Genomic DNA, 11,453 nt, shown 5'->3' with positions numbered 1-11,453 from the left:
TGACATTGCTCCTGGAGGTGAAGAAGCATTAGTTAGAAGCAACAAGAAGGATTTTTACACATGGCAGCAGGTTGGCAACCAAATCATTCCAAACCATAATATAGGGGACCTATTCTGGATATCCCTGCACCTTCTGAAACTGTCTTCTGCCGTGAGCACTGTGGTGAGGTGGGAGTTTCCCTCTGTTGGCCGTCTGACCCTGAAGGTAGGCTACTTCGAGCTGCAGTACATGTGCATTTATCTCTTTTTCACACCTACTGAGAGACTGTGAACACTGATTTTCACTTCTTTAAAGTGTGTCAAAACAATGTTGAGGGTGTGGGAGTGAAGAGAGTGAGAGTTAACCTGTTCCATCATGTCCACCACTGTCCAGTATAACATGAAAATAAATACTACCAGAAGCAATACAGACAAACCCCCACACACGAAATAGCCATGTCATGACTGGAAACAAAAGTAAATCCAAGCACTAGAGCTCACAAACTCTTGCTTCTGAAAATGGAAGAGAGATGAATACCAAAGTAGAATGTGACAAGGCCTCTCCTTGAACACAAATTCTTCCAACTGATGGGTGGGTACTTCATTCATCCTGGATCCAGGAACATCTTCCTGATTCCTGCGACTGTGACTCTCCAGCACGTCTGCTATTAGCCCCTCCTTGCAACTCACACTGATACCTTGGGGCTTTTTCCAATGCCAAAACTATGGCTAGACGGAACAGACATAAACAGCACAGAAACACAGAAACGCTGACACTCACCACGACACTCGCTCACTGGCACTAGACTTTCCAGATTGCAAATTCCAGAGATCTGCTGGAGAATCCCAGACATGTCCCCAAGATGTTATGCCCAGTTCTCAGGAAGCTCAGAAGAATTCTAAGAAGTGCCAGTCCAATGTAATATAGCAAAGAGAGTTTTTATTCAAGTCAGGCCTGGATCTATAACCTTTCTTACTGAACAGGTTAGGAATTCGATGCTCATGTCCAGGGGCTTGGAGTGTTTATATGTGCATATGCATAAGCAAGGATCCTGGGCTTTGGGGTTACACAACAAGGGAGGTGACAAGGGGAAGCCATCCTTTAAACCTGATATTGTTTGTTCAAACAGTGGGACAGAATCATGCAGTTGAAAGGGGAGACCCTTTTGACCCGGGAAGTAACTTTATGGTACTATCAGGAACTAGTGTGTTTTTTACAAACTGATCACAGCTGTCTTAATTGCCCTTCTCTCATGGCCCAAGAGTGGGGCACTTATTTTTTTAAGGATGTTTGGTCCTTGTTTCCCTCAAGGATAGGAGCCAGCTGAACTGAAGAAATGTTAGTTATCAAGGAGAGTGACAGCCTCGATAACACAGAGGCTAGGATATGTTGCCCTTTGTCCGTTCCCAAAGCTGGCATCTGCCACTCCTCAGGTGGGGCTGTTCATTATGTGGAAGGGATCTCTGTGAAAGTGGTGAGAAAAATGCATAGGCAAGTTTCCTGTGTCTTTTCATTCACACAGTTCTTTCTCCCATACCCAATCCCATCTCCTCTGAGAAGGGTTGGTTTCCCCCAGGCACCTCAATCACTGCAGGGCTAGGCACATCCTCTCCTACTGAAGCCAGGCAAGGCAGCTCAGTTAGGGGAACAAGATACACAGGTAGGCAATAGAGTCAGAGACAAACCCCTGCTCCAGTTGCTGGGGGACCTCCATGAAGACCAAGCTACATATCTGTTATATACACAGACATACCTATGTTCAGTCCATATATGCTCTTTGGTAGGGGATAATTTGGTAGGGGATAATAATTTGGAAATTCACGATGTCCTTGTTTTATTTATTTTATTTATTTACAATCCAGGCATTTCCCCACTCCCCACTGTTGGGCATTTTATCTAAGGTCACTTCCATTGATTCCTGAGAGTTTTTAACCTCACTGGTCTCTGGTACTTTCTAGAGAGTCTCACCACCTCACACCTTCTGAGGCTCCATATTTCCATTCATTCTGCTCGCATTCTGGGATTCTCTTCTGTCTCCCCTCTCCCCCAAATACATGATCCTGTTCACCTTTTCCCCTCGGCTGATCTGGGTATTACAAATAAGGCTACTACAAACATCATGGAGCATGTGTCCTTGTGGTATGATGGGGAATCTTTTGGGTATATGCCCAAGAGTGGTATAGCTGGGTCTTCAGGTAGATCTATTTCCAATTCTCTGAGGAACCTCCAGATTGATTTCCAGAGTGGTTGTACCAGTTTACAATCCCTTCAGCAATGGAGGAGTGTTCCTCTTTCTCCACATCCTTGCCAACATATGCTGTCACCTGAGTTTTTGATCTTAGTCATTCTGATTGGTGTAAATTGGAATCTCTGGGTCCTTTTAATTTGGATTTCCCTGATGATCAAGGACTTTGAACATTTATGTAAGGGATTCTCATCAATTTAAAATTACTCTGTTGTAAATTCTCTGTTTAGCTTTGTAATCCATTTTTAAATTGGGTTATTTGGTGTTTTAGATGTTCTTGACTGCATTATATATTTTAGATATTAGCCCTCTAACAAATGTGGGGTTGGTGAAGATATTGTCCAAATCTGTAGGTTGCCAATTTGTCTTATTAACCATATCCTTTGCCTTATAGAAGATTTCTGGTTTTATGAGGTGCAATTTATCAATTCTTGATCTTAGAGCATGAGCCATCAGAGTTCTAGTTAGGAAATGTCCCCCTGTGCCAATGAGATCAACAATCTTTCCCACTTTCTTTTCTATTTGATTCTGGTTTCATGTTGAGGTCCTTGCTCCACTTGGACTTGAACTTTGTGCAAAGTGACAAATATGGGTATATTTTCATTTTTCTACATACAGACAGCTAGTTAGACCAGAACCATTTATTAAATATGTTTTCTCTTTTCCATTGTATATGTTTGGCTTCTTTGTCTAGGATTAAGTGTCTGTAAGTGTATGGTTTCATTTCTGGGTCTTCACTTCTATTCCGCTGATCAATGTGTCTGTCTTTGTACCAATACCATGCAGTTTTTATCACTACTGCTCTGTAGTATAGCTTGAGATCAGGGATGGTAATTCTCCCAGCTGTTCTTTTGTTGTTAAAAATTGTTTCACTATCCTGGGATTTTTGCCTTACAAGATGAATTTGAGAATTGCTTTTTTCCATGTCTTTGAAGAATTGTGTTGGGATTTTGATGAGGATTTCATTTAATCTATAGATTGCCTTTGGAAGGATGGCCATTTTTACTATGTTAATTCTGCCAATCCATGAGCATGGGTGATCTCTCCATTTTCTGAGATCTTTTTCTATTTCTTTCTTGAGAAACTTGAAGTTATTGTCATATGGATCATCCACTTGTTTGGTTAGAGTTACCCCGTGATATTTTATATTTGTGGCTATTGTGAAGGGAGTTGTTTCCCTAATTTCTTTCTCAGCCTGTTTATTCTTTGTCATAAGGAAGGCTACTGATTTATTTGAGTTAATTTTGTATCTGGCCACTTTGCTGAAGTTGTTTATCTGCTGGTGAAGTTCTCTGGTAGAGTTTTTGGGGTTTCTTATGAATACTATCATATAGTATATAGTATAGCTAATAGTGATACCTTTATTTCTGCTTTGCCAATTTGTACCCACTTAATCTTCTTTTGTTCTCTTATTGTTCGAGAGTACTCTATTGTTTACTTTGAGTACTATATTGAATAGATATAAGGAGAGTAGACATCCTTGTTTTGTCTCTGATTTTAGTGGGATTGCTTCAAGTATCTCTCTATTTAATTTGTTATTAGCTGTTGGTTTGCTGTAAATTGCTTTTATTGTGCTGAGGTATGAGCCTTGAATTCCTGATCTCTCAAATACTTTTAACATGAAGGGGTGTTGTGTTTTGTCAGATGCTTTTTCTGCATCTAAGGAGATGGTCATGGGATTATTTTCTTTTAGTTTGTTAATATAGTGGATTATATTAATGGACTCTTGAATATTGAGCCAACCTCCCATCCCTGGGATGATGTCTACTTGATCGTGGTGAATGATGGTTTTGATGTGTTTTTGGTTTTGGTTTGCAAAAATTTTATTGAATATTTTTGCATCAATATTCAAAAGCAAGATTTTTCTGAAGTTCTCTTTTTTGGTTGTGTCTTTTTGTGGTTTAGGTATTAGAGTAATTGTGGCTTCATAGAATAAATTATGTAGTATTTCTTATGTTTATATTTTATTGAATAGTTTGAGGAATATTAGCATCAGGTCTTCTTTGAAGGTCTGGTATAATTCTGCACTAAATCCATCTGGTCCTGGGCTTTTTGGTTTGGGAGGTTTTTAATGATTTTTTCTATTTCCTTATGTGATATGGGCCTGTTTAGATAGTCTACTTGCTCTTGATTTAACTTTGGTATGTGTTATCTGTCTAGAAAACCATCCATTTCATCTAGTTCTTCCTGTTTTTTTCTTTTGTTTGTTTGTTTGTTTGTTTGTTTTTGAGTATATGTTTTTTAAGCAGGATCTGATTTCCTCCGTTTTTGTTGTTATGGCTCCCTTTTCATTTCTGATATTGTTAATTTGGATACTGCATCTGGACCCTTTATTTAGTTTGGTTAGGGGTTTATGTATCTTATTTTTTCTCTCAAAGAACTAGCTTTTGGTTTTGTTCTTACCAAATGCTCTGAGTACAGAAGATCTTCTGGGATGCCTCAGGATATGGTATCATAGGGGAACAGACTAGAAGCAGTATGTCCCAGCAGAAAGGTGTTCTGTTCTTTCAAACTTTTCTTAGATGGGGATATAGCTCAGTCATGGAGAAGTTGCCTGGCTAATACAAACATCAGAGTTAAAATCTCTAGCAGAGAAAGGAGGGAAAAGACTTAATTATAAGAGATAACATAAATTCTACTTTATTGAGAAATTTCCTGTTATGCTGAATAAAATGTATTTATGCATAAATATATGTTTGATAATATGTACTATAAATATAAATATATAATTAATATATATTAAACTCCTCTTATTCTTGTGTGACTTTCAGAAATTAAAAAAGAATGAAAGTTTGTTTTTACCACAGTGTCTAGTTAAAAGATTTTTTTTCTTCCCATTGGCTGTCCCTCTCTAAAGGCAAGGCTTGAAAATGGAGAAAGAAATCATGATATGACAACAGATTAGCTCTGATTTCCTCACTTTTCTACAGTCTGACTCTAGTTGGAAGTCCAATTTCATGGCATAGAGCAGATCAAGGAAGAAGATGTGAAAAAGCAAGTAGCAGAATGCTTCTTTGATAGATTCTGCATTAAAGAGAACTTTTTTATTAGCAGTAATTGTCTTCATGTATATTTCAAATGCTATCACAAAAGCCCTCTATACCCTCCCCCTGCCCTGCTCCCCAACCCACCCACTCCTGCTTCCTGGCCCTGACATTCCCCTATACTAGGGCATATAATCTTCGCAAGACCAAGGGCCTCTCCTCCCACTGATGGCCTACTAGGCCATTACCTGAGACTTATTGGTAGTTAATTTGGTTAAGGAAATCTGTGGGTATAACTCCAGTAGAGTATTTGCCACCATATCTGAGATCCTAGATTTAGTCCCCAGTACCACCTAAGCCAAATCAAAATAGACAATAATAAATGATTCTCTTCTCTGCACTACTTGTTTATCAGGAATATTTAGATTCTTATAATGCCTCTTCATAGTCCTGTGATATGTCCCAAGCAGTTTTCCTTACTGTGGCTATTTCCCTCAAGAGCTCCCAATTTCACAGTGCTAGATTCCATGTCACCACCTCATGCTTTTTCCTGGAAACTTGTTGGACTTCCAGAAAGTCTTTGTTGACAAGCATTGGATATTCTCTGGGCATCCTCCCTCATACCCTTCTTGTGCTCTACAAGTGTGTTTTTACATTTTATTACTCTTAATGGTGACGCTTGAACACAACTCCATCATACTCTCTGCCACCCACTTACCATATCTTTTTTTGCCATTGCTCTTCCATAAAAGAAAAAGAAACACATCAAGCTGTTTAATTGTTTCTTTTGAAGCCTTTGTTATTTAGCTTGGTATGAGGAGGAAAGCACCTTCTTCCCTGTTGGGAGGAGTTGGGGTTCATAACACAGCTTAATCTAGAGAAAACAGTTCAAAGCTCAAGTGTTTTTTCATGTCCATTACATTGAGATAGTCTAAACTCAGATAATGGATCACCTGGCATTTACCATCAATATCTTCAACTTGAATATTACAATCTTGAGTCATATTGGTTTAAAGGTCAATCTTGTCTTATGATGCTCCAGTCTGATCAGGACTAGAAAATGGAAATTAGTGTGTCTGAAAATTTCCTATTTAATATGCAAGTAAATTACACATTCCTGAGAATGCTTTTGTATCCTCTTCCACCAGAATATGTTAATAATTCCTCTTTGGACTTGTATAGAATTCCATATAACTGTTATAGGCCTTACTCCAAAGAATTGCTTTGGAATACCAAGGTTCAAGCCTTCTTTTTACTAACTTCATGGTCATGAGGTGTTCGCTGCCTCTCTGAATGCAAGATTTCCTAAACAACCACTAAACATTGTTGTCTGGATAAATTTGATGATTTTATTGCATATTAAACTGTTAGACAAAGCCAAGACAACTGAGGTAGCATTTGCCACTAAATACCTTCATATGCAAGTGAAGAAGTATTGACAGTATTCCCAAGAAAAAGAAATATGTGCACTAATTAGTATGTAATTGAAATTAAAATTCTTGGAAGGTTGTAGAAATTTTCAAAGTTCTTAGGTATCTGGGTGCTTATGTGCAAAGGGAGCTATATTTCATAAAATTGAAAGAATCTCAAGTAATAGTAGAAAATCCAGGTACACTTTATAATAAATTTAAAATTTGAGGAATAACCAATCACAACAGCTCCCATTTAACGATACCAGTCCTAATACTTCCCAATCACAATATCCAATAAACTAATATAATAAAATCATAAAATATCCTGTTTTAGTATTCTCATAGGTACATAAAGAATGTCAGCAAAGCATTTAGAGGGAGAGCAGTAAAAGAAAAACTAGTGAAATATCCTTTTATTAAGGACATATATTATTGAGGACATAATATAATACAGAAGGAAAAAATATCATTTAGAAATCTCCGTCTTCTTACTCAAGAGTTTTCTTAAAGCCCCTTTCATGTCTTTATTTCTCAGGCTGTAAATGAAAGGGTTCAACATGGGAGTGACCACTGTGTACATTACTGAAGCAACTATGTTGTTGTTGATTTTACTGTTGGATGGGGGCAGAAAATAGAGACCAATAATTGACCCATAATAGAGAGCCACCACTGAGAGATGGGACCCACAAGTGGACAAGGCTTTACAGATACCCTTGGTTGTGGGAACCTGGAGGATGGTGAACCCAATACGGCCATAAGAGATTAGAATGCATAGAAACGGAAGCATAATGGCGGCCAAACCTGCTGTGAAGATTACCAATTGGTTGAGTGATGTGTCAGAACAGGACAACTTGAGCAGGGCACCCAGGTCACAGAAGAAGTGTGGGACAGTGTGGTCAGCACAGAAGGAAAGCTGGTCTAGGAGGAGAGTGTGCAAAAGAGCACAAGCAGAAGCTATGACCCAGGACAAAGCTACTAGCATGGCACAACGGCTCTGACTCATGATAGTGATGTAATGAAGAGGATGACAGATGGCTATGTACCTGTCATAGGCCATTGAAGTGATAAGGAAACTGTCCAAGTCAGCAAAAAATATGAAGAAATATGTCTGTGAAACACACTCCTCATAGGTAATGGGTATGGGCTGGTTCTGCACTTTTGTTAACATCTTAGGTACAGTGACAGATGAAAAGGAAATGTCTGTGAAGGCCAAGTGGCTGAGAAAAAAGTACATGGGAGTGTGGAGGTGAGAGTCCAGCCTGATGAGCAAGATGATGAGCAGGTTCCCCAGCACTGTAATAAGGTACACAGCCAGGAACAGAGAAAAGAAGATGCCTTCCTGCTCTGGTCTGATGGGAAGACCCAGGAGAAGGAACTCAGACACACTGCTATGGTTCTTGAGTCTCATACTTATGTAGCAGCTGGGTACACCTACTGCTGGGGAAGGCTGAAGAAATAAAAGATTGTGACATATGATGATAAAGATGTTTATTATACCTAGGGAATATCTTCCTTTACATGCTTTTCTTTTATATTTTCCATATGTTTTGCTGCAAATATTGTGGAGGATAAAAATGTAGATTTAGGTATAAAGCCACATTCTTTCTCAGTCTGATCCCAGTCTCTGTAAACAAAAATAGTTACAGTCAACATTTACTAAGTGTTTTATTTATATAGAATTCTAACCTTACATGTGCACTAACACATTCAATACTTGTAAATAGATGACCTATATATACACTGTTACCATTTCTACTATACAAAATGTATGGTTAAAGAAAAATAGTCTTATTCATACCAAAGTATGACAAAGAGAAGAGGGGTTGTGAACCCATGAGTTTTGACTCCAAGTTTGTTCTCCTGAAGCAAAAAAAAATTATCTAGTATCAAAAATCTAATTACCCTTCATAATTCTACTTATAATGGTTTTCCTACTTCTGTAAGTCCTGTGTTTCTCTGCTTATAATTAGTAATTAGTTGGTCACTAGATGTGGTCCAAAATGTAGAACAGAGAAATAATGCATACATAATATCAACTGCTTGATAAGACAGCTGTCACATCCAAATAAAATCACTATCACAGCTTTAGTAAAATGCTTATATCACACTTAGTTCAGCAGTTAGGCTTGCCTTTCCTAACAGTATCTTCTCCCCCAATTGCAAAGAACCACAATAAAAAAAATCCAAAAGAAAATTTTAAAACAAATTTTAATACTTTAGTATCTCTAAAATAATGGAGATTTGTTTTCTAACATATATAAATATAAAAACCTATGCTTTTAAAGAAGAAAATGGTTTATGATAGTGTATAAAAGAACATTATTACACTACAGTTATTGTAAGAAACAAACAAAGGTAATTGCAAAGGTAAACCAGAAAAGCAGTGGAGGGGAAGAAGAAGCCTAAGCCCAGACAGGCTTATAATAAAGAATTTGCAATGGATATAAATGGTGTTATAGGTCAATATGGAAACAAAGAATGGACTCCTCTATAAGAGGTTCTGAGGCAATTTTCTATCCACACAGCATATAGACAGTACTTTTTATATCATACCATACAAAAGTCCTCATAGGTTAAAAGATTAAATAAAAAAGCAACATTTCAGAGGTCTAGAGGCCCTTCCATTACTTTGTTAACTGGATTCAGAAGTAGCCTGGTTCCCTATGTTATGACCAAATGAAAAGAAGAGTATATTGATGAACCAACATAGTCCAGTCAATTTGTGTCAAAGAATAAGTCCCAATGATGGCAGTAAAGTAACCAACTGGGTCTATATTTGGAAGCAGAGTCAGAATATATATGAATACTCCTACTTAGTCTCCCAGAAACATGTGAGTGACATAGTCTGTCACTTTGTCCTAAAAGCTAAAGACTTTCTGCACAGTTTCTCACATGTAGAGCCCAATCTTAACTAACTGTAGAAAACAAGTAATGCAACATTCTGTCTGTTTCTTTCAGTTCTTCAGAGGAGTCTGTTTTCTGCCTGAAGGAAATGTGCAAAACCATCCCCTGTGTAGTGTAATTTCCATTGCAGTCTTGAGACTTCCATTTCCCAATCCCAAACACCACCTTCAGTAGGATGTTGTTATGCAAAATTCTTTTAGCAACATAAAAAAAGATTTTAAAACTCCAAGTGAAGATTAAGTTTAAAGCAAATATTTCTTGGAGAGAAGCAGGCTTATAACCACATTGATTCTGAGATGGAATAGATGAGAATGGGAGTGGGTGACATGGATGGAAGAACAATGGAACTGCTTTCCCCAATGTAAGCAAAGCAAAGAGGGAGGCAGAGGTTACAGGCAGAAAGAAAGCAGAGGCTACAGACAGTAAGGACAAATTTACCATCTTAGTTTGGCTCAGATGACTGCCACAGAATTGAGCTGTAGAGGTGCTGTACTGATGATAAAATATAGCAAACACTTTACACTAATTTCTATTAAAGTCCTATTCACTTGTTCCAGAAAGAACACTGGGACTTTCTTCTTGCATGATATAAGAGCAAGAGTAGTGAACCTGTGATTCAATTCCAGGACTGTCTATATTCTTGCATCAAAAGCCTTCAGCAATCACATTCACAAGTAATATCATAATTGCCACCTGATAAAACTAAAGAGTTCCAGGAAATGTTCAGAAAATTTAAGATTCAGCCACAAATCTGCGATTTCAAGAAGTATGCCTTAATGATGGTATTAATAATACTAATAAATTAGGTTAGCAACTATTCATTAATTATATAATCTGTTGCTTAGTATAGACCAGCTTCTATGACATAGAGTTTCCATCGTAGCTTAACATGACTACAAAAAATATGTGAGAACCAGAGAGATAGCTCAAAGGGTAAAATCACTGGGGCTGCTCTTCCAGAGGACCTGGATTTGAATCCCAGAAGCCACATGAATGTTCACAACTGTCTGTAACCCTACTTTCATTGCATCCAACACCATTGGTTAGTCTCTTTAGGCACAAGGTAGGCAAATTGTACATAAATATGCATGCAGGCAAAGCATATATATATATATATATATATCATTTAAATTTTAAAATACACATTTTTAGCTTAACCAATTGAAAAATAAGGCTAAGAGAGTATATGTAATTTACATAAGACCATGTACCATGGAAAAAACTGAACGGAATTTAACCCAAAATTTGTTTAATTAAAAAATCCATGCTCCCAAACATTATGCTTGATCCCTTCTATAATAGCATATAATGATAGAATAGAGACTTCTTTTTAATAAGGACATTGGATGCATTTTATAAATCTTTAATAAGACCATTGAGGTAATCAGAGAGTTTAAGATATCTACTACTTGACTTATAAATTTTGATGAGTGATAGCTGAAATTTCCTGGTATCCAGACAAAAGGAGATAAAATTCTGGTCAATCAAAAAACATTTCTATTAATTTTTATTTGTATGTGTACATCTGTTTGTATGTATGTCACACAGTCACAGTGCCTATGAGAATCAGAAGAGGGTGCTTGGTCCTCTGAAGCTGGAGTTACAGATAGCTGTGAGCCACCTCATGTGGGTACTGCAAGCCAAAGTCAAGTCATCAGGAAAATTATCAAGAGCTCTTAACTCCTGAATCACCCCTACAACCTCATGGCAAGTTTTCTTAGTGAGCTATCTAGTTTCTATCAATAAGTTTAAGACCAATATAAATTCACTGGAAGTAGTATGTAGTCACTAAAGTAAATGTGTGAAAAGTTATGGTAAAAATATATCACAAAAACTATATATCAATATATTTTAACTATGCAAAAATGCAGATTATTAATTATTGATGTTCTTACAACTGGGATGCAGATCAAATATTTAATAACAAG

The 11,453-nt window shown here is 37.3% G+C and overlaps 1 protein-coding gene across 1 annotated transcript; it reads right to left on the bottom strand.

Annotated features, from left to right (window-relative positions):
• Positions 1–7,087: 7,087 nt before the first annotated feature.
• Positions 7,088–8,029, bottom strand: LOC110289819 (olfactory receptor 1J1). Its single transcript, XM_021156207.1, has one exon. The coding sequence runs from the start codon at positions 8,027–8,029 to the stop codon at positions 7,088–7,090; it is 942 nt and encodes a 313-aa protein (XP_021011866.1).
• Positions 8,030–11,453: the final 3,424 nt, after the last annotated feature.

The sequence above is a fragment of the Mus caroli genome, unplaced genomic scaffold (genome assembly GCF_978045245.1).
Source record: "Mus caroli unplaced genomic scaffold, Mus_caroli_1 scaffold_2, whole genome shotgun sequence".
Classification (NCBI taxonomy): Eukaryota; Metazoa; Chordata; class Mammalia; order Rodentia; family Muridae; genus Mus; species Mus caroli.
Note: the sequence above shows the minus strand (reverse complement) of the source record. Positions and strands in the feature narration are given on the sequence as shown.